This window comes from Staurois parvus, unplaced genomic scaffold, assembly GCF_062004578.1.
Source record: "Staurois parvus isolate SC_StPar_1 unplaced genomic scaffold, SC_StPar_1.0 ptg000261l, whole genome shotgun sequence".
Taxonomy (NCBI): domain Eukaryota; kingdom Metazoa; phylum Chordata; class Amphibia; order Anura; family Ranidae; genus Staurois; species Staurois parvus.
In genome coordinates, this window is record NW_028318057.1 from 4297271 (window position 1) to 4321769 (window position 24499).

General features: G+C 41.7%; 1 protein-coding gene across 1 annotated transcript in view; it reads left to right on the forward strand.

Moving 5' to 3' along the window:
- The window catches only part of GNAI3 (G protein subunit alpha i3), a 79052-nt gene that overhangs the window by 39173 nt on the left and 15380 nt on the right, over positions 1-24499 (forward strand). Inside the window, exons 2-6 of the mRNA XM_089681188.1 lie at positions 1607-1649; positions 3881-4022; positions 4120-4277; positions 12515-12643; positions 21031-21160. Coding sequence (XP_089537314.1) covers positions 1607-1649; positions 3881-4022; positions 4120-4277; positions 12515-12643; positions 21031-21160 — 602 coding nt within the window. The remainder of the gene's footprint in view (positions 1-1606; positions 1650-3880; positions 4023-4119; positions 4278-12514; positions 12644-21030; positions 21161-24499) is intronic.

Sequence of the window (24499 nt, forward strand, 5' to 3'; positions counted from 1 at the left end):
TAAAGTTGTTTACATCATTCTGTGATGCTGGTTTGTCTGTCATTTCCTGACAAAGAACCTGTTCTTTTTGTTTGTTCTGCTTTTTAACTACCAGTGATGACTGCACATAATTGTGTGAGTTTTGTCCTCAGCACTACTATAAACAGTAAAACTGACCACACACTATTAAGCAGGACATAGATGATCGATTTTTTTTTTCCTTCCTCCATGGGTGAAAGAAAAACGCTTGATTCTTCCAACACAGTCAGTGTTGATAGGTAAATCCTTAGCTCAGCGCTACCGTGTTCTTTCAAAGGGATCATTGGATTTACATGGGTAAAACCAGCCTGCCCGTAGATCCATAGATGGATTGAATCTCGGCCGGTTCATCAGGAACTCAATCCATCTATGTGGCTAGCTCTAGACTTTTTATTGTTCAGCCGACAGGTTGAATGAGCAAAATCTAGTGGATTCTTCCATCTATTTTATATTGCATGGGAGGATGAATCTCCTGCTGCAACTATCTAATTGGATGCAGCCGCTGTTTTTTCAAAATATTTCCAGACAGCTTCTTTGACTTTTTTAATCTAAGGTTGTTGGGTGGGAGGGCAGTGAAAGAACCATCCACAGAGTGAGTTTTGGCTGTTTCATTAACCTCCCTGGTGGTATTCACGAGTGTAGCTCGGGGTAAGGTTTCAGCACCACAAGCGGTAACCCCGAGCTACACTCGGGAATACCCTGCAGCGTTGCTCCGGAATCTCTTCTTCACTTACCTTGTCCTTCGCTCCCGCAATGTCCCTCCTGCAGTGTGCCCTGCAATGTCCTCCGGCCGATGCCGGCATCTGTCTTCCGGGTTCCGTTCCCTGCAATGTCAGGACGTACGGGGACGGAACGGTGGGAAATTTAAAAATGTCAAAAAGTGACATTCACTAAATACACTAAAATCACATAGTAAAACATTACTGTACCAAACCATTTCACACACATTTTGTCCCGAGTGCTTTGTCCTGGGCCCTACCTGCATTTTTACTGTTCTTTCTGCCTGGAAACTGAGAAATGTCCATGGCATCCAAAAAGCATCCCTTTAGATCAAAAGCGGTTTTAGACCAGCTAGAGAACGATAGTAAATAAGAACCACTTGCAGAATTGAGTGATAATGATTTGTGGGGAAATTCGTCATCAGACACGGAAAACGATTTTGCGACTTTGCTCAGTGATATGCGAATTTGGCGCTATATTTCAAATTTCATTGTTTTTGGTTTGATTATATTATTGAATTAAATGTATTATTATAATATTTTTTATGATTATTTAATAAATTATAATCTATGATTTCGTGTTTCAAATTTAAACATACCCGGGATGTTTACTAGACTCTTGTTCGGACAGATTTCAGTGAGTTATTCCTAAAAATTACAGGCCTACAATAAAAAAAACTACATATTTCCATACAAAAAAATGTACCACTTTGAGCACAGAAATATGGACATAATCAGACCGCTAGGGAGGTTACGGAACTGTAAGAATCTTGCATAGTGAATACCAAGCATAAACTTCATGTTACACACAGTTTTTGGAACCTTTCAAATATGATGATAAAGTAAATTACTAATATTTTGTCTTTCAGGTGCCGGGGAATCTGGTAAAAGCACAATTGTGAAGCAGATGAAGTAAGTTTAGGGTATGCTATTGAGTGCCTGTATGACATGGATTACTAGTTTATATGCTTTGGTCCATAAAAGCTTCCTCATCTGCAGCCTCAGTAGCTCTGCTGCCCAGACTTGAACCTGTGCTGTGTTTCAAGCCAATTATATGCACTTCTGATTTTGTGTCCGTTTGTGCACGGTTAATTATTTATTATAGGTACTACAATCTAAGGTCCCTAACTCACATTCATACATACACATACTAGGGCCAATTTAGACAGGATCCAATTAACCTACTAGCATGTCTTTGGAGTACCTGGAGGAAACCCACGCAGGCACAGGGAGAACATACAAACTCCAGGCAGGTAGTGCTGTGGCTGGGACTTGAACTGTGGACCCTAGTACTGCCAGGTGGAAGTGCTAACTATTTAGCCACTGTGCTGCCCCTTGGAACTATCTGCTGCTTCATTCAGTATGCTCCTTGGTGCCCTCTATGGCAGAACCTAGTTCTGACCCTACGGGGCTTTTATGTCCCAGAGTTTTCCCTATTATTATCTCTGATTCACAGTCTTCACAGCTGCCTCCTGTAGGGTTTGTAATTGATCAGGTTCCCGATGACTCAGATATATAAACATATATTGTTTTCAGTCTGATTGACTTTGTACATGCTATGCTATTCATCTATTAAATTAACCTGCTGTACTGGGTATAGAGTCTTTTAGAGTTCATGCTTCTGAAAATATCTTCCCTATATCCTCTATATTTGGGAAGTTTCCATGGAAACTGGGAATTTCCAATGAAATGATGGCCTCCTCCTGATAATTCAGTTGATGGAATTCCTTGACAAATAGTCTCTACTTCGTGTGCCCCTTCCAGCTTTTCACCTTAACGTGCATCTCCCCATACTGGTTGATGTACCTTTTACATTTAAAAGAAAAGTGTTGGAAACTTTTTTTTTTCTTTTTAAATCATACTTATGTAGGTGAATGCAGCATCGGTCTGATAGCGCATATTTCTCCTGCCATCTCCAAAGGTGAGAACTCAGCAATCACATGACCGCTGCGTTCTCACCGCCACTGTGAGCAGATAACATAACTGCTAGTCATCACTGACTGAAATATTCGAATAGGAAAAAATGTGCATGATCAGAAGCAAATAATGACCCAGAAGAAGGTGGCAGTAAACATAGAGATTGCACACAAGAAAGAATGTTTGCCTTTGTCATTCGAGAATTTTTTGTACAAGTCATTACAATTGTTGTTTACATCATGGTATGCACCTTCGTGGAAAATTGGACAATCATTCGTCCAATTTTCCCATAGTGTGTACCCCACGTACGACTTTACCCCTACTATAACTAGGGTTTTCTCGTTTGCTGTCTCTATTGGTCCCCAATGACACCCCTCTTTACAGTTTAGGCTTCTCTCTATTGCTATCACTCTGGGCATTTTACTCAGTTAACCATTTTTTTTTCTGTCTCACATTTTGGGTTTCTGTACCTTTAAAGAGTTGCTAAGCCCACAACAGTAAAATAAATCTGTATATGCAGTAAAACATACTTGTTATACTCGCTGTGGAACCTAAGGGGTTAATCCTCTGCATTGTGTAAAAACACTGTTTGATCCTGACTTCTCTGATCCTCCCCTTCTTCCAGTGTCTCCCTCTTATCTTTTGATAAGACATATTGTGTGGAGATACTGCACATGCTCAGTTTGGTGTGTATTGCTAGAGTGTTGTTTTTTTGTTTTGTTTTTTCTTGGGAGAGTGCATGTGATCAGCACAGGGCCAATTGGCATTGCCCAGACAGAGGTCAGGGGTTCTGCATTCTTCTAAAGAAAACACACGCTTTAGCCAGTGCTCTGCTGAACAGTTAAGTCCCAAGACTGCTTTAACTGCTGATGAGAAAAGGTATTTAGCAGTTTAGATTTACTAAAATAATTGCATTTCCATGCAGTGTGTGCTGTGGGAGACCAGATAGATTTAATGCAGGGTCCTGGGTTTAGTAACAATATGTTCAGAAATATCCTATAAATGCATATAACCACAAGTATGTAATGGAGTGTGGAAATGCAACCTTCGCAGCCAGCTTATGTAGCACAAACAGTCCGTGGTACTCACACAGGGTTTTCCAGGTTTCAGCAAATAATTACTGCTATCGTTGTTAGATTGGTATTGTGATGTGTAGGGCAGTACTTATGTCTGTATTTATCTGTATAAGATGAAAAAAGTTACTCGTGTAATGCTTATGTTTTTAGGATTATCCACGAAGATGGTTACTCAGAGGAAGAATGCAGGCAATACAAAGTGGTTGTTTACAGTAACACCATTCAATCCATAATAGCCATAGTGCGAGCCATGGGGAGGTTGAAGATTGATTTTGGAGATGTTGCTAGAATTGTGAGAGTCAAGTTTTTATCATGTATTTTTTCCTTCTCTGTCATTGTTGCGTTACATAAAGCACAAGCCGTTATTTTTTATTTTGCTTATTTTTCAGGATGATGCACGGCAGCTGTTTGTTTTGGCCAGTACAGCAGAAGAAGGTGTTCTGTCTCCAGAACTTGCTGGTGTTATTAAGAGATTGTGGAAGGATTCGGGCGTACAGGCATGTTTCAATCGATCTCGGGAGTACCAGCTTAATGACTCTGCCTCATAGTAAGTCAGCGGTGGGAAGTGCTTAATTCATATTGGGTGCCAGGTTCTCATGGTGAATGTTTTTTTGCCATTTTTGTCCCATTGGGGAGATTTTCTTTCACTCCTTGACCCATAGCAAAACCAGTAAGTGAAAAGAAATCCCTCCAAAGTGAGGGAATCCCTGCTTGTCACCAACATTTCCCATCTGTTCTGGTGACAACCCAAAATTTGGCATTTTCTTTCACTTTCACTCTCGGTGAAAATGTAAATAGGATAAATAAAGAGGGTGAATCTCCCCAACAGGGGCACAGACAGCAATACATAAACTTGACAGGTGTGTGATCTAATCGCTCTCTATCTTCAAAAAAAAAAGTTTTGCCTTTAGTTTTACACTAACCCCTTTATGACCTTTCAACACATACTGTGTGGATATATGTGTGTATATATGTGTGTATATATGTATACATATATATATATATATATATATGCACACACACACACTGTATATTGTAACACTTTGAGGCTCTGCCACTGTGGAAATGCAGGAGAAATTGGCACAGGATTCGCATTAAGGCTTAGTGCACAGTTCCAGTCTATCATTTCTGAGAAAGCTACATTTTTGGCTGATTCTGTAATCCCTAGATTGCAGCCTGGAGCTTGAAGTTTCCAAAATGTCTTGGGTGGGATGGAACTGTGAATCTTGCGTCCGAATTTTACTGGATTCTTGAAGCCTGTGTGAATACACAGGTCCGAGGTGCCCTATCCAGGAGTCAAGAGAAAGGAGGTTTCAACCAGGGGTCAGAGGTGCTGCAGACAGAAGGTCTCCTCCCAGGTCAGGTGGGCTCTTGCTGGACTGTTAGGAGAACCCCTACCTAGAGCCCAGGAGTGGGCAATGCAGCAGGGCGCTGTGGCTAAAGGCTCAGTAAGCTTAGGGAACCAGGAGAGCTGGACAATACAGTCAGTACAGTCAGGGATTGGTAAGAAATACAGCGATGCACATAAGAGAGCCAGGTGGCTTGTCATTTTCAGTTGACTATTCATGTTGATGTGAAAGAACCCCTGCATGGGCAACTGAAGTCTGTGAACTTTCCATTTTGTTTAATAAAATTGGGCCAGCAAGCCCTAAAACAGAACTTCTGAAGTAGAGGGAATTTTCTAGAAAGCACCTCTCACAATACCACAATAAATAGACTGTGTGTGTGTGTATGTATATGAATTAAAGTGTTTGTTCACCAATGCCAGAAGTCTGCCAAGCAAAATAGGTGAGTTGGAAGCTTTGGTGCATGAATAGAACTATGATTTAATTGGTATTGCTAAATCTTGGATTCATTCTTCACATGACTGGGCCATTAATATTCCTGGCTATGTTCTCTTTCGGAGAGACAGGGTAAAAAGGAAAGGTGGTGGTGTCTCTCTATGTGAGAAGTGATCTCAGAGCGAGTGTGAAAGAGGACCTAGTTGATGGAGAGTGTGATGAGGCTGAAGCATTATGGGTGGAACTGCACATGGGGGTGCGTTCTACAAAGGTAATCATTGGAGTTTGTTATAGGCCTCCCAGTGTTAATTAGGAGGTGGAGACTCAGCTCCTTGCACAGATCAAAAGGGCTGCAAGAGCTGGGACAGTGATAATAATGGGGGATTTTAACTACCCGAAAACTGACTGGAGTAAAGGTACTGCAGGAACAGTTAAAGGGCAAACATTTATAAACCTACTACAGGACAATTTCATGGTACATTTCATGGTGCATTCCAACTAGGAATGATGCTCTGCTGGACCTAGTAATCTCAAACCATGCAGAGCTTACTACTAATGTCCATATAAAAGAACATCTGGGTAGCAGTGACCCTAACATGATTTCATTTATTGTTAGCTGAAAACAGCGAGCACATACGGGAAAAATAAAAACACTAAATTTCAAAAGAGGTAAAAGACCTGTTAAAATGTCAGATTTCAGTGATGTAAAAAAATGAGACAAAGATAAAAAATAATTTCAGAGCTTTTTCCACCTTTAATGGGACCTATAAACTGTACTCAATTGAAAGACTGAAATCTTTTAGGGGGGGAGTAAACATACAAAACTAAAATAATGTGGTTGCATAAGTGTGCACGTCCTCTTACAATTGGGGATGTAGCTGTGTTCAGAGTTAAGCAATCACATTCAAAATCATGTTAAATAGGAGTCAGTACACACCTGCCATCATTTATAGTGCCTCTGATTAACCCCAAATAAAGTTCAGCTGTTCTAGTAGGTCTTTCCTGACATTTTCTTAGTTGCATCCTACAGCAAAAGCCATGGTTTGCAGAGAGCTTCCAAAGCATCAGGGATCTCATTGTTAAATGGTATCAGTCAGGAGAGGGGTACAAAAGAATTTCCAAGGCATTAGATATACCATGGAACACAGTGAAGACAGTCCTCATCAAGTGGAGAAAATATGGCGCAACAGTGACATTACCAAGAACTGGACGTCCCTCCAAAATTGATAAAAAGACGAGAAGAAAACTGGTCTGGGAGGCTGCCAACTGGCCTACAGCAACATTAAAGGAGCTGCAGGAATATCTGCCAAGTACTGGTTGTGTGGTACATGTGACAACAATCTCCCGTATTCTTCTTATGTCTGGGCTATAGGATAGAGTGGCAAGACAGATCCTTTTCTTACGAAGAAAAGCTTCCAAGCCCAGTTAAATTTTGCAAAAACACATCTGAAGTCTCTCAAAAGCATGTGGGAAAATGTGTTATGGTCTGATGAAACCAAGGTTGAACTTTTTGGCCATAATTCCAAAAGATATGTTTGGCGCAAAAACAACACTGCACATCACCAAAAGAACACCATACCCACAGTGAAGCATGGTGGTGGCAGCATCATGCTTTGGGGCTGTTTTTCTTCAGCTGGAATTGGGCCCTTAGTCAAGGTTGAGAGAATTATGAACAGTTCCCAATACCAGTCAATATTGGCACAAAACCTTCAGGCTTCTGCTGGAAAGCTGGATATGAAGAGGAACTTCATCTTTCAGCATGACAACGACCCAAAGCATACATCCAAATCAACAAAGGAATGGCTTCACCAGAAGAAGATTAGCGTTTTGGAATGGCCCAGCCAGAGCCCAGACCTGGATCCGATCAAAAATCTGTGGAGTGATCTGAAGAGGGCTGTGTACAGGAGATGCCCGGAGTTCGCCGGGTGCACGCCCCCGGGAGTGCACGGGAGGCCACCCAGAACTGGAAACCGCACTGTAGCCGTCATCCGGCTATAGCGCGGTTGGCAAGTGGTTAAAAGGCTAAAAATCAAACCTATGTGGCTTATGGCCAAAGTAAAAAAAAAAAAAAAGTTATAAATAATAAGAAAAGAGCTTTTATTAAATATAAAAATTAAGGAACACGATCATCGTTTAAACATTACAAAGAATATAACAGAATATGCAAAAAGGAAATAAAGGCCGCAAAAATTAAAAATGAACAACAGGTTGCAAAAGATAGCAGGACAAACCCCCCCAAAAATTTTCAAATATATGAATAGTAAAAAGATTTGGTCCGAGCATGTAGGCCCTTTACAAAATAATCTACAGTAGGTGACTGGGGACAAAGAGAAGGCAAATTTATTAAATACCTTCTTCAGCTCTGTGTATACAAAGGAGCATGGGGGAGCTCTTGTCCATAATGGGCATGGTATTGACACAGCTCCAGATGATCCACATTGGCTCAAAATTAATATGATCCAAAAATATTTAGACAGAATAAAGGTGAATAAAGCACCTGGACCGGATGGCATACACCCACGGGTCCTTAAAGAATTGAGCTCTGTCATTTCAAAGCCATTGTTTCTAATTTTTAGGGACTCTTTAATGACTGGCATAGTACCACTGGATTGGCATAAAGCGAATGTGGTGCCTATATTTAAAAAGGGATCAAAATCTTTACCAAGTAATTATAGACCTGTTAGTTTAACTTCTATAGTTGGGAAGATACTGGAGAGTTTAATAAAAGACCACATAGTTATTGCTGTAAAAAAATATTCTAAGCAACAGACAGCATGGATTAATGAAAGACAGAAGTTGTCAAACAAATATTTTCTTTTTATAAGGAGGTGAGCAAAACCTTGGACAGAGGGGTGGCGGTGAACGTGGTATACTTGGATTTTGCAAAAGCGTTTGACACAGTTCCCCACACAGCTAATGTGTAAGGTAAAGTCTACGGGCTTGGAAAAATCTGTATGTAAATGGTTAGAAAACTGGCTAAAAGATCATATTCAGAGAGTAGTGGTTAATGATTCATACTCTGAATGGTCTAGGGTCATCAGTGGTGTACTTCATGGTCCAGTGTTGGGACCCTTACTTTTTAATATATTTATAAACTATATAGGGTCTGGGATTAAAAATACCATTTCAGTCTTTGCAGATGACACCAAGCTGTGCAGTGGAATAACGTCTTTACAGGATGTCTCCAACTTGCCGACCTCAATGCACTGTTTAATTGGGCAACTATGTGGCAAATGAGGTTTAATGTTGATAAATGTAAGGTTATGCACTTGGGGGCTAAGAATATGCATGCATCATACATACTAGCGGGGGGTCCAACTGGGGGAATCAATAGTGGAGAAGGATCTGGGAGTTCTGGTAGATCACAAGCTTAATAATGGCATGCAATGCCAAGCTGCGGTTTCTAAAGCGTGCAAAATCCTCTCTTGTATTAAGAGGTATAGACTCCAGAGAGAGATATCATATTACTCCTGTACAAATCATTAGTAAGACCTCATCTGGAATATGCAGTTCAATTTTGGGTACCAATTCACAAAAAGAACATTGGGGAACTTGAGAAATGTACAGAGAAGGCCAACTAAACTGATAAGAGGCATGGAGGAGCTCAGCTATGAGGAAAGATTAGAGGATCTGAATTCATTCTCTCTTGAGAAGAGATTAAAGGGGAGATGATCAACATGTATAAATACATCAGTGGTTTATATAGTGAACTCTGTGTAGTTATTAATCTTGAGGTCATCACAGAGGACAAGGGGGCACTCTTTACGTCTGGAGGAAAAGATATTTAATCTCCAAACATGGAAAGGTTTCTTCACAGTAAGAGCTGTGAAAATGTGGAATAGACTTTCTCAAAAGTTGGTTCTGGCCAGTTTAGTGGATTGCTTTAAAAAAGGCCTGGATTATTTCTTGGATACACAGAATACAACTGGTTACATTTATAGGTAATAGCTGATCCAGGGAATATACAATTGCCTCTCGGGGGATCAGGAAGGATTTTTTTCCCCGGCAGGAGCAAATTGGAATATGGTTTGCTGGGCTTTTTGCCTTCTGGATCAACTCTGGGTGTAGGATTTTAAATATATATATATATATATATATATATATATATATATATATATATATATATATATATATATATATTCCCTCCCAAAATTAATTCTCAGGTTACAACAGTGAGTGTAGAATTATAACTATAATATATATTCCCTCCCAAAATTAATCCTCAGGTTACAATAGTGATGTTGGCTGACATGGATTACATTTGCTTTTCGTGCTCAAACATCAAATGCTCATGTAAGTGAAAGCAATGTCATTCGAATTTCTAGCAATCGCAAACCTGTGCCAACTCGTCAGCCCAGCTTAATCTTATCATAATGTTGCGCTAACAATTTATGCAGACCATTTTTCCCCCTAAGTGCATTGCAGTGTTACATCGAAAGAGGAATAAAGTAAATCACATATTCTCACTTTAACCAGTTGCTGACCTCAGATAGCTGAATGAATGATTGCGGCCGGCCAGTTCTGGGAGGGCGTCATATGATGTCCTCCCAGAACGCGCTCTCCTGCGCTTCCCCGGCAATCTCCGTGATAGCTGTGTCCTACGGACACAGCTGATCACGTGATGGGGTAAAAGGCCAATCACGGCGGCCTTTTACCACGTGATCAGCCGTGTCCAGTGACACACTGATCACAGGGAAATGCAATTGCCGGTTCTCGGCTACACTTTCCTCTAGCTGTCAGAGCGTGAGGAAAGTACTGCCGAGAATCGGCAGTTGTCAGAGCAGGGATCGGCACCGATCATCAGGGCACTGATGATCGGTGCCCAACAGTGCCACTCACCAGCTCTGCCCACCTGTGCCCAGCAGTGCCGCCCACCTGTGCCCACCAGTTCCACCAGTCAGTGCCCAGCAGTTGTGCCAGTCAGTGTTGACTATCAGTACCCATCATCAGTGCCGCCTATCCATGTCACCTCATTATTGCTGCCCATCAGTGCTGCCTCATCAACGCACATCAGTGAAGGAGAAAAATTACCTGTTTGCAAAATTTTATAATAGAAACAAAGAAACATTTTTTTTTTTCCCAAATTTTTTGCACTTTTTTATAGCGCAAAAAGTAAAACACCCAGCGATCATTAAATACCACCAAAAGAAAGCTCTATTTGTGAGAAAAAATGATAAAACTTTCATATGGGTATAATCTTGCATGACCGCGCAATTGTCATTCAAAGTGCGACAGCGCTGAAAGCTGAAAATTGGCCTGGTAAGGAAGGGGGTATAAGTGCCCGGTAGGCAAGTGGTTAAACTTCATTCCACCTCACTGATAATAACCTCCTTGACCCCCTACAGTCTGGCTTCCGCCCCCTGCACTCCACTGAAACCGCCCTACTTAAAATCACCAATGACCTGCTAACCGCCAAAGCAAATGGCCACTATTCTATCCTCCTGCTCCTCGACCTCTCCGCGGCCTTCGACACTGTTGACCACCCTCTCCTCCTTGCCAAACTGCACTCCCTTGGCATCAAGGATGCTGCTCTCTCCTGGTTCGCCTCCTCCCTTTCCCAACGCTCTTTCAGCGTTACCTACAACACTGCCACCTCCCCTTCCCTCCCCCTCTCTGTCGGGGTCCCCCAAGGCTCTGTCCTCGGGCCCCTCCTCTTCTCCATCTATACCTCCTCCCTTGGCAAACTTATTCACTCCCATGGCTTCAATTGCCACCTCTATGCCGACGACACCCAAATTTACCTCTCCCCCACCTCACCCCCTCACTCTCTGCCCACATCGCCCACTTCCTAAACGACATATCAGACTGGATGTCGCTCCATTTCCTCAAACTTAACCTATCCAAAACCGAGCTCCTGGTCTTCCCCCCACCCCGTGCCCCCCCCCATCCTCTTCATCACTACTAACAATGCCACCATCTCTCCCACCCCACACGTGTCACCCTGGACTCCCACCTCTCCTTCCTACCCCACATCCAACTGCTATCTAGATCTTGCAGGCTCCACCTCCCCAACATCTCCAAGATACGCACATTCCTCACCCCAGACACCACCAAACAACACATACACTCCCTCATCATCTCACGCCTGGACTATTGCAATTCCCTTCTCACTGGCCTACCCAAACGAACGCTATCCCCACTCCAGTCGATCCTAAACTCAGCGGCTAGACTCATCCACCTCACCAAGCGCTCCACATCTGCCTCCCCCCTCTGCCAATCCCTTCATTGGCTCCCGATTGCCCAACGCATCAAATTCAAACTGCTAACTCTGACCTACAAAGCCATTCACAATGCCGCCCCGAACTACATAACTGACCTGATACCCAAGTACTACCCTAGCCATGCCCTCCGCTCCTCACAGGACTTCCTACTCTCTAGCTCCCTGGTCTCCTCCTGCCACGCCCCATTACAGGACTTTGCCAGGACTTCCCCCATCCTCTGGAACTCCCTACCCCAATCCATCAGACTGTCACCTACCCTCCTCACCTTCAGGCGCACCCTGAAAACCCTCCTCTTCAGGGAAGCCTACCCCAACCTCCCCTAACACCTGACCTCTAACCACTAACCTCCTCCACTCCTCCCACCACCCCATCCCCCACAGCCATCTCCTCCTGTACCACCTTCCCCTCTCTCCTAGATTGTAAGCTCGAAAGAGCAGGGCCCTTGAACCCCTCGTGTAGTGTATTGTTACTGTCTTGTCTCATGTTCTGTCCCCCTTGCTACTGTACAGCGCTGAGCATACCCTTTGGCGCTATATAAATACTGTATAATAATAATAATAATAATCTGTACATAAGTCTCACTAATGTAATATTGTAATCGGTGTACTTTTTAAATTCTATTTTATGGTAAATAAATAGGGGTGCACAAATTATGTAAACGTTGCATTTGAAAAAACTAAGAATTTCTCCGTTATACAGAAAATGAAGTTCAGTATTGGTAATGGTCCGGCCCACTTAGCTATTTTTTAATGTAACCCTTTATTTATGCTTTCTTTTTAAAGCTATCTAAATGATCTGGACAGAATCTCGGAGCCCAGCTATGTTCCTACTCAGCAAGATGTGCTGCGGACAAGGGTCAAGACAACGGGTATTGTGGAGACACATTTCACTTTCAAAGACCTTTACTTCAAGTAAGTCACTGTTTGTATTTTCTGAAGGGATATGTAGTTGATCCCTAATGCTATTTATTCTTTTAAGGTCATTTATTTGTTTAACCACTTTTAAGACCAGCTAATGTACATGCAGCTACAGGCATCATCCCGATATTGTTTTCCTTTAGCCAGCGTGCTGTTTTATCTAAAAGCAATCCTAGCGGCCAATTAGATTCTGGATTTCTTTTACAGGTGGTGGAAAGCTCTGCCCTCTACTGCCTCTCCAGGCTTTCTGTCCCACCAGGGAGCCTGGGACTGAACCGGATCTTCCCCAATCATTTCTATGGTATGAGAAACCAGAGGCAACTTCTGGCTTCCCTAGCATGTAACTAAGCAATTTTTTGCTTGCAATAAGCATCTGATCAAGTAGATCTTGGTTTGATCAGATTTTTAAAAAGGGTAGAGGAGAAATCTGGGGTCTAGACCTAGGACTACCACTGTGTTCACGCATAAAGACGAACGCACACGTTGGTATGTAAACAACGATCACACCACACCTGTGAGGTGTCACAGCAAGAGCAATAATTCTAGCTGCAGACTTCCTGTGTAACTCTAGTAACCTGTAAAAGGCTTTTAAAGTGTCGCCTATGGAAATTTTAAGTACCGTAGTTTGGCACCATTCCATAAGCGTGTGAAGTTTTAAAGCGTGACATGTTTGCTATCTGTTAATTTGCTTAACATTTTTTATATTTTACCAAAACATTGGGTATTATTTTCAGTTTTTTTGCATTAAAATTCTTTATTCCCTGATAAAATTCATGATCTCTGATTCCCCTATATAAATCTTTAGTTAGACCTCATTTAGAATCCTATGTCCAGTTCTGGAGACCTCACTTACAAAAAGATATTGATAAGATAGAACGAGTCCAGAGATGGGTAACAAAAATGGTGAAAGGTGTGGGGGATAAAACATATCAAGAGCGACTTCAGGAACTTAACATGTACAGTCTGGAGGAAAGAAGGGAAAGGGAAGACATGATTGAAACCTTTAAATACATCGAGGGGGTGAATAACCTTCAAGAGGGCAGTATTTTCAACACAAAACCAAAATCAAGAACACGGGGTCATTACCTTAAACTAACTGGAGGAAAGGTCAAAACTAATCCCAGAAAGTACTGTTTTACTGAAAGAATAGTTGATGCTTGGAATAAACTTCCAGCAGAGGTAGTGAGCCAGTCAACAGTAAATGGCTACAAACATGCTTGGGACAAACAGATCTATACTCAGACAAAAAAGAACCACGGCCTATCAAAAAGAAAAAACAAACAAACATGGAATATTCGATGGACCACTCAGTCTTTTTCTGGCGTCACTTTTCTATGTTTCCATTAATCCTTTCGCTGCCAGAGCTGTTTTTGCACACATGCTTAAAAAATTATTTTAGGCCTAAAGATTATATAACCCCCCAAAGTATTTAATTTTTTCTGAAAGCAGACACCCTAGAGAATAAAATAGCAGTAGATCAAATTTTTTATGTCACACAATATTACCGACAGTACCTTAAATTTGTGTGCACCAGTGAAATGGAGACAAACTTCAATACCCTATAACGCAACGCTTTAAAATCCCCCTATATCATTTTAATGTTAGAGGAGATCTGGTGCTAGAAACATTGCACAAATGCCCCTGACAAATGCGTTTATGCTGGCTCTCCTGACCAGTTTTTCCACAACCAGTTGTGTTGGCATCTGTCTTTATTCAGGACCACTCTTCTGGCCTTTTTGTGGAACCTTTATTCTGATGCATACTTGGCCGAATGTTGGAGGAGCCAGTTCTGGTGTGCAGCTCTGGGCTACCACATGTTGCCTCTCTCTTCTTTTCTGTGATCCACTGTCTCTGTTCCACATAACTTATTTTCAAGATGAAGGTGACATAGCTAGGCCTGCTCCTCCAGAGCAGTAGTACATTGCCACAGCTTCAGCATTGAGCTTGCAATTGAGCGCTAACTGGTGGCGTTACCATCTGCAACATTTTTATACCATTGTTTCCGAATTTTGGTAACAAGACTTATAGCAGAAAGATGATCAGTCACCATGCAGACAATGGAGAATGCTCACAGTAGACTTTTTCTGCTTGCGCATGTGCAGTCTAAAGAACAATTCACAGTATTCACAGGGCATTTCTGTTTAAATTTTTTTATTACATTTAATTTACATTTTGCAGCCATTTGCCATTCAGCTTGGAGAAGTGCCTGAGCAATATTTACAAAGTTTAGCAAGCTTTACCAGCAGCTTCTGTCAAGCCTAGTCTCTGACAGCATGCAGGAGCAAACCTTTAGCTCTAAGAATGCATTTTCCATGGTACAACTCTTCACCACCACACCCCCAGTCTTTCCCAATCAATTGATTCAGAGATTTCTACAATTAATTTAAAAGCTTTTAGCAGCTTCCTTCACCTCTCCCCTGTTCTTCTGTGCAGAAACAACAAGACTCTTTCAGCAACTAAGCTATAGAACACCTATGCGTCCCCTGCTTCTTTTCTTAGCTGGTGATGTATGTTTGTGAGCTGAGAAAAGAGCACGTGAACAGTCTTCATGGCCACATACAGAATGACAGTAAAATAGCCAAGAGGGCTCGACATTCTTCTGCTCCAAGAATCGCATGGCCAGTGAAAACAAGGAGCAGGGGATTACAGCTGCAGGGGGCACTACTGTACAAGAAAACCATAGAAATAAGGAGGTATGCAAATAACGATAACTGCAACAGAAAAAAAGGAGGGTTGAGCAGCTTGTAGATTATACAGTTTTTTTGTTTGTTTGTTTTTAAATAAGCACGTTGAACAAAAAAAACTGATTCGACCCTTCTATCTACTTACTTGATATGTATGGGGAAATCCTCCCCACAGAGGTATTGTATTCTGACAGCTGGGAGACTTCTCCGCTATCAGAGTACACCTATCAGCACTGTGTGGCTATAGGTCAGGTTTATAATTTCTCTCTGTTCTCATGTCATCTGCTGGTGGTCCCAGATTGAGCCATGACTCATTTTTGGAAATGAAGAAGCATGCCAGTATTGAGGAAATTAAAACATGGAGCTTGGTAATGGTGTGCTAGTTACATTATATGTACAGAGGGGTTAGGGGGTGAAGGGGTTAATGTACAGGTCATTTTAAATGAGAGGGAGGAAATGAAGCAGGTTAATGTTCAGATGCATGATAAGGGAGGTGAGGGGTAATACAGGTCAGATCAGGGACAGAATGGGGCTGACATATACTGTAGAGATGGGATGACAGTAGAGGGGTCTGTGACAGTGTTTTGGGTGGTCGTCAAACTTTATATTTTACTGTGCTGCTGCCTGCAATCAGGAACTTTCTTTTCATCTTGGACACATTCAGTAAGCTGCACTGCCTAATGGACAGTATGCTAGAGGACATGCACGAGCACCTAAAAGCAACCATTTCAAAATGGCCTTCCACCCGCTTAGCTGCACCATTCAGCTGTTTATGTACAACAGCCAGATGGCAAGTGGTTAAGAAGACCCCCTCTGCTATGTGGTTCATTTAACTGATTTTCTAACTTAAATTGTTGTTCAAACCTGCACTTTTTCTATTTAACAGTCCCCAGCTGCTGTAGATGATAGCCCCCAATATCTAAATATGTACCTTTTGATATACAGCACTCTTTATAACTGCCTCAAAATAAAAACACTGTACTTATGTGTAACCATCAATAAAGTGCTCCCACATCATACTACAGCCGTTAGGTAAGTATACGTTTCATAGCACTTAAAAGCTTAGAATATAAATAACAAATAAGTGAATAAAAACTACAGGGCATATCCCAGTTCTTATACTACATGTAATAAAACGCTTTTATAAAACGTGATTTATAAAAAGAACGTATACATAATCAGTTCAATATTTCTGTGCCAAAAAAGAAAGTCTTCTATATAGTGATTAGTGAAATCCTCCTCAATCCTTATAAACGTAAAAGCCAAGTGCCACATGTGTCCAACAACTTTGCCTTTTAATTATATGCAAAATAAATAAATAAAACTACTTGTTGGTAGTCTTTTAGTGCTTGCACCTTCTTATCCTCTGTGGTAAAGAGCTCACCAGAAATCTAGATCCCTTAAAATAAAAAGTAGGTCTAGTGTGCATGTTTAATGCCAGGAGTTATGTTCCCCTTCTTCTGGTTGCTCCCGCAGTTCACATTATTTTTATTATTATTACTTATATAGCGGTGTCAATTTACGCAGCGCTGTACATATATGTATTGTACATTCTCATTAGTCCCTAACCCTCAAGGAGCGTACAAGCTAAGGTCTCGAACTAACATTCATATATACACATACTAGGGCCAATTTAGAAAGGATCCAGTTAACCTACCAGCATATCTTTAGAGTGTAGGAGGAAAGCATCTGTAAATTACACACGTATTCCTCAGGCATTATCTTGTTGGTATATTCCTCTATAATTTCCCAGCGGAAACCCCCAGTACATATTTATCAACAACATTGGGAAGGAGCTCTAGGGGTGGTGTTGGATCTAGAGGACCTGCAGGCTATGATGCAGACAATCTCTAAATGTTCAAAAATGTTTTCATTATGGAAAATGCATACCAAATTCTATACCGTTGGTATTACAATCCAACCCACTTATCATGTATTGCTCCCAATTATTTGCCTTCCGTGGTTGTGCCCAAATCGGAACGATGGCACACCATTGGTGGACTTGTCCAAGAGCGAATAGACTGTGGATCAGAGTCTATGCATTGGTTTGTACACTGCTTCATTCCAGTCCTAAGAAAAACCTGTATGAAGCTCTTCTTTACAAGCCAATTGATTCTCTCTTCCACTCAGAACTCCAAATAGTGGCACAAATCTTTCACGACTACTAAATTTACAATAGGGAGGACCTAGAAATTTCCTACCCTTAGCACTGAAGCAGTGAAACATTTAATTGTAAGGCTACTGAGACCCCTGGGACCTTTCTTCCCTTTTCTCCCTTCCACTCACTTTTACTTTTCCTTTAAGGTGTCTATATGTATTGGCAGCTTCCCCCTTTCTCTGTTTAGAGAAGCCTTCTTGATATTTGTGTGTCGATATTTTACTATTTTCTTACACCGATTTCCACAAGACCGCCTTCTGTTTATGGCTCTTTGAATTTTTTATGATTATTTTTTTTTCATGCACTTTGGCTGTATTTTGGTTGTCTCTTGAGTCATACCCACATATTTACCACGTTCATTTAATATGGCTACGTTTGTCTGGATAATGTGCATATTGTTAATAAAACTATTTTGTACAAGATAAACTTATCACAGACTATAGAATTCACATTGGTTGGTGCCCAACCTTGCACTTGGAATAATACAGTTTATACATGTATGGCAGCTACACTCCACCATACATATATAATCTGTGTTATAGTCAAAGAAATAATCTAATCTTTACTAACTGTATTTTACTATTTTATAAAATATTAGCTTAACACTATAAAAGTTAAATATTTATCTTTAAATATTCACCCCATGTTTCATTATTAAAGATTTACTAATGTCTAAATCTTTCTCTGCATGGAGATTTCTTGGTAAAATAAGACTCATTCAGGACTTGCCCTGTGGCGCTAAAACCCAGCTCACCTTATGTCTTACTGACATGCATTTCTAATACAGATCAGGATCCTTCTTGATGGCCCTTTCACATGGGAGGTCAGTCTGGATCCATCTGTCAAGCAAGCTATACAAAAATGGCAACCACCACAATTTATAACTAGCTGTTACAGTAAGGTGCACATGGAAGGGCAAACAAATAAATTCCCATCACACTTACTAGCCAGGCTGCCAAAAAAAAAAAAAAATCAAAATTACACTAACAATTTGCATTACAAACTGAAGTTTTAGTGACACAACATTTGCAAATATATGTGGACATCACACTGCCTTGTCAGTGCCCCTCTGTAAAGTGCAGGCATAACCCTTAACATTTAAGAGTCCACTATATTGGAGAATATATAGCAATGGATATATTAAAAGTGTAACTAAAGGCAAAACCTTTTTTCTTTAGTTTTCAATAGATTGTAGATGGAATAGAACACTTGTCAGATCCTGTTTCACTGTTAGGGAGAATTACCCTCTCTGTTTCTCCTGTTTATGTTATCGAAAGTGAAAGTAAAATAAAATCCCAAATTTTGGGTTGTCCCCAGAAAAGTAATAGAGGGGAAATCTTCCAATGGGGACCTGGAGATCCCCATAAGATTCTTCTATTTGCATGGATTTCTTCTCACTTCCTGTTCTGGCTAGATATGTGGTGACTGCATTTGTTTACTTTTTTTAGGTTTTCTTTCTTTTATTTTCACCTGGTGGTCTGGCCAGTAAGTCTGTTGTTTTTCAGCAGAACAAGTTGTCCTGCAGTTAAGCAAACCATTTAACACTGACAGATTGACTAATTTACAATAATCAGCTTTGATTTATTCATGTAAAACCGTTATCCCAAAAGGAGAAAAACTGTTTCTGTAACTGTTCAAAAGTGTCAGCTGGGGTTTGTTTTCAGTTTGTCAATGTATCTAAATCTGTTAGTGCAACCAACATTACCCTGCCCCCAGACTGACAATGCTGCTGTCCAAAGGTGTCTATGTTGCTCTTTCAGCCAGAGTAGAGGCACTCTGATAGAGAAAGTGTCACTGGCCAGAACACCAGGTGAAAACAGAAGGAAACTAATGTGGACACCACATTTAACTGCCTCCCGCCCGCCATACAGTAATATGACGGACGCAAGGTGGTTCTCTGGTTCTGGGAGGACGTCATATGATGTCCTCCCATTCTGATCGCGCATGCACGGCTCCTGGAGCGCTGTGTCCCTCAGACACAGCGGATCACTGATCCACGGAAAGAGCTGAAGATGTCAGCACGGTCATGTGATCAGCTGTGTCCAATCACAGCTGATCACATGTAAACAGGGAAATGCTGGTTATCGGCATTTCTCTCCCCACGAGCTGTCACACTGACAGCTCTTGAGGAGAGCCGGTATTCATTATTCCTCGGAGGGGACATGTACACAGATAATCAGGGCACTGATGATCAGTGTGCCCTGATGATCTGTGTAGCCCCAGCAGTGCCACCTGTCAATGTCCATCAGTGCCAGCGCTCAGTGCTCATCCATGCCACCTGCCAGTGCCCATCAGTGCCACATTTCATTGCCCATCAGTGCCACATCAATGCCACCTATCAGTGCTGCCAATCAGTGCCGCCTATCAGTGCCCGTCAGTGCTGCCTATCAGTGCCCGTCAGTGCTGCCTATCAGTGCCCGTCAGTGCTGCCTATCAGTGCCAGTCAGTGCTGCCTATCAGTGCCAGTCAGTGCTGCCTATCAGTGCCAGTCAGTGCCATATATCAGTGCTGCCTTTCAGTGCCCATCAGTGATACCTGTCAATGCCCATCACTGCCACCTACCAGTGCCTCCTTATCCTTGCCCATCACTGCAGCCTCGTTAGCGCACATCCGTAAAGGAGAAAAATCACTTATTTACAAAATTTTATAACAAAAACTAAGAAAAAACTTTTTTTTTTTTCAAAATTTTCATTGGTTTTTGGTTTGTTTAAAAAAAAAATAAAAAACCCAGAGGTGATTAAATACCACCAAAATAAAGCTAAATCTGTCACAAAAAAATTATAAAAATTTCATATGGGTACAGTGTTGCATGACCACGCAATTTTCATTCAAAGTGCAACAGTGCTAGTGGTTAAAGTGGTTGTAAAGGTGAATTTTTTTTTTTTTTACATTAATGCATTCTCTGCATTTAAGTAAAAAAAAAAACTTTCATGTGCAGCACTTCCCTTCCCCCAAAATACTAACCTGACCTCGATCTTAATCCAGCACGGTCCCTGAGAGCACCAGTGCTACTCGTTCTCTCTCTCTCACAGGACTCATTGAGAGCAGCGGGAGCCATTAGCTCCTGCTTCTGTCAATCATATCCTGTGATGATGTAGTGGGGGGGCAGGGCCAATATGCCCTGTGTGTCAATAGACATACACAGCCTGGCTCGTGAGTGAGCCCACACATTTGCCACCATAGGAAGCAGCTTCCTGTGGTGGTACATGAAGAGAAGGAGCCCAGAGCGACAGCACGGGACCCCAGAAGAGTAAGATTGGGGCTGCACTGTGCAAAACCATTTCAAAGAGCAGGTAGGTATAACGTGTTTGTTTGGTTTTTTTTTTTTTTTAAAAAAGAACCTTTATAATCACTTTAATGATTGGTAAACTATAATATATCACATTATTGGCAAAGACATAAAGCAGGAGGATTGATCCGTCTGACCACCAGGGAGCTACTATTTTCAGAAGGAAATAAGCAATTAAGGTTTACATTTCTTTCCTGACAAGTTTCATTGTTTAACAATTGCATGTGCTTTTTCTTTTAATTTTGTACAGAATGTTCGATGTGGGAGGACAAAGGTCAGAAAGAAAGAAGTGGATTCATTGTTTTGAGGGTGTAACTTCAATTATTTTTTGTGTAGCACTAAGTGACTACGACTTACTCTTGGCTGAAGATGAAGAGATGGTAAGCAAGTGTTTAGTAGGCTTTTTTCATAACTATTTCGTAGCTATAATGATGAGATGGCAGCTTACCAATTCAGATTTTTTTATTCAGATCAGGTGACAGTAGATAGTCTGTGGGGCAGCTGGAGACAGTTACAGTTGATAGATCTCAGGGAGGAACCAGTTAGACAGTGTTAGAAAACTTTTTCATATCAATATTGTTTTTTTTTGTGTCTGCTGGAGCATCTCTCTTCCTCCTTTTATAGCCTAAATAGTACAACGTGAGCATTTCTGTTATACCTCTGTGGCAAAATGCTATCAGAATTCAATAAATCCCTAAGACAAGGAAGGGATGGGTGGTGCTGCAACTTGACAGCCAGTATTCGATGGAAGCAGACAAGTGGGTGCCAGATTATCATCCACACAACTGTTGAAGCTTGAATCCATACACCTTGATCTGCACACCAGAGACCTGCAAGAAAATCTTTCTTTTTATTAATCCATCCCTAGGGATAAAAGCTCACAGAAATGATGATGCATTTCTGCCCAAAAGGGTCTTAGCCCTAACGACATATGGCCCTTATGACTAAGGCCCTTTTAGGGCTGTGGAATCCCTGTGAATGGATTCATTAAAAGGATGATTTTTCTGCAGCTCTCTGGCGTACTGATCAATTTGTATGAATTAAATAAATCCCTGCGAGCATTTTTCTGGCACTGTGGCCCTTTAAGACATCCTGCTCCAGACCAAATATCCCTGCCACCCATTTCAGTAGCTGTACCAACGTGGGCGGCAGATTTGAGTAGTTTTTAATAGCAATACTTTTATAATGTGACGTTCTACAAAGAGTATCTCCACTTTTGTTGAGAAAAAAAAATATTCCCCTATGTACATTTCAAAATTTATTTTACAAACTTTATTGTAGATTCCTACCATTTGGTATTCTGAACAACTAGCTCTTTGTGTCTATGAGCAGAGTGAATCTGTAAAGGAGTGGTTTTATAATTGTCAATCAGCTGCTGCACCTGCAGGGCTCTAATGAGGAGAGTGTAAAACCTCACCTTGTAAAACAACCCATTCAAATAGTAGTGAAATGCAAAATGTGTTTATAGATATAAAAAAAATTATAAATACCTTTTTCCCCCCTTTATTTAAGTGATCACATACCCTCTGTTCTGTGCATAAGAGCTAGGGGAAAGAAACAGCTGCACACTGATCTTCCTAGTGAAAGGCTGTGCAGGAGGGGGTGTGTCAGTCTGATCATTGCAGGAGAGCAGACTGAGTTCCCAGCACAGCTAGAGAACTGACCACAGTGTGTTCTTAAGCCTAATGTGGTCAGTTTTTAATAGGAGAGCAAAAGGACTGGCAGAAACACCAGGGATTTCACAGAAAGGAAGTGATACTAGGAGAACAGGATACAAATACATGGTGTACAGCAGGCACCTATCAGGAATATGAAATGTTGGGTTTAAATATTCTTTAAAGTGGTTGTAAAGCCTGAAGGTTTTTTACATTCGTGCATTCTATTTATGAAGGTTAAAAATTCCTCTGTGTGCTGCTCCCATCACAACCTCCAAACCCCCTCCCCCCCCCCCCCCACTTCGACCCGGGAGCCTCAGCTGTCCCAGGTCTCTCTCTCGCTTCATTGTACACTGCATGGCTCATGACTAAGATGTGTGCCATTCAGTGACTAAAGATAAGCTTTGCAAGACCGAAAAGAAGCAATGAAGGAGATAGCGGTTGTTGATGGAGTGGTCCCTGGAGCTGTCATACCTGGAGAAGGGTACACTGTAAGTGTTCCCTAACTGTAACTGTGCTGTGCATGCTTGCATGTTAAGGGCAGAGCTGACCCCTGTAATTTTAGTTTTGCTTTAAGGTTTATTGCAGATTGCACAGCCTTACATGAATGAGTTCACATATCATACTGTCCAGAACCATATGGGAAGTATTAGTGGACTCTGATTCTTGAGCACTATATTATTTTTGAAATACTTTTAGGAAATGGCAGAGCTTCAGAGCATCCCTGCAAAGGCATATTCAATAACTTGTGCAGTGGGGCAAAAAAGTATTTAGTCAGCCACCAATTGTGCAAATTCTCCCACTTAAAAAGATGAGAGAGGCCTGTAATTGGCATCATAGGTAGACCTCAACTATGAGAGACAAAATGAGAAAATAAATCCAGACAATCACATTGGCTGATTTGGAAAGAATTTATTTGCAAATTATGGTGGAAAATAAGTATTTGGTCACCTACAAACAAGCAAGATTTCTGTCTCTCACAGACCTGTACCTTCTTCTTTAACAGGCTCCTCTGTCCTGCACTCATTAACTGTATCAGTGGCACCTGTTTGAACTGTTATCAGTATAAAAGACACCTGTCCACAACCTCAAACAGTCACACTCCAAACTCCACTATGGTGAAGACCAAAGAGCTGTTGAAGGACACCAGAAACAAAATTGTAGACCTGCACCAGGCTGGGAAGACTGAATCTGCAATAGGCAAGCAGCTTGGTGTGAACAAATCAACTGTGGGAGCAATAATTAGAAAATGGAAGACATACAAGACTACTGATAATCTCCCTCGATCTGGGGCTGTACGCAAGATCTCACCCCGTGGGGTCAAAATGATCACAAGAACAGTGAGCAAAAATCCCAGGACCACAAGGGGGGACCTAGTGAATGACCTGCAGAGAGCTGGGACCAACGTAACAAAGGCTACCATCAGTAACACACTACGCCGCCAGGGACTCAGATCCTGCAGTGCCAGACGTGTCCCCCTGCTTAAGCCAGTACATGTCCGGGCCGTCTGAAGTTTGCTAGAGAGCATTTGGATGATCCAGAAGAGGATTGGGAGAATGTCATATGGTCAGATGAAACCAAAATAGAACTGTTGGTAGAAACACAACTCGTCATGTTTGGAGGAGAGAGAATGCTGAATTGCATCCAAAGAACACCATACCTATTGTGAAGCATGGGGGTGGAAACATCATGCTTTGGGGCTGTTTCTCCGCAAAGGGACCAGGACGACTGATCCATGTACAGGACAGAATGAATGGGGCCATGTATCGTGAGATTTTGAGTGCAAACCTCCTTCCATCAGCAAGGGCATTGAAGATGAAATGTGGCTGGGTCTTCCAACATGACAATGATCCCAAACATACTGCCCGGGCAACAAAGGAGTGGCTTCGTAAGAAGCATTTCAAGGTCCTGGAGTGGCCTAGCCAGTCTCCAGATCTCAACCCCATAGAAAACCTTTGTAGGGAGTTTAAAGTCTGTGTTGCCCAGCGACAGCCCCAAAAACATCACTGCTCTAGAGGAGATCTGCATGGAGGAATGGGCCAACATACCAGCAACAGTGTGTGC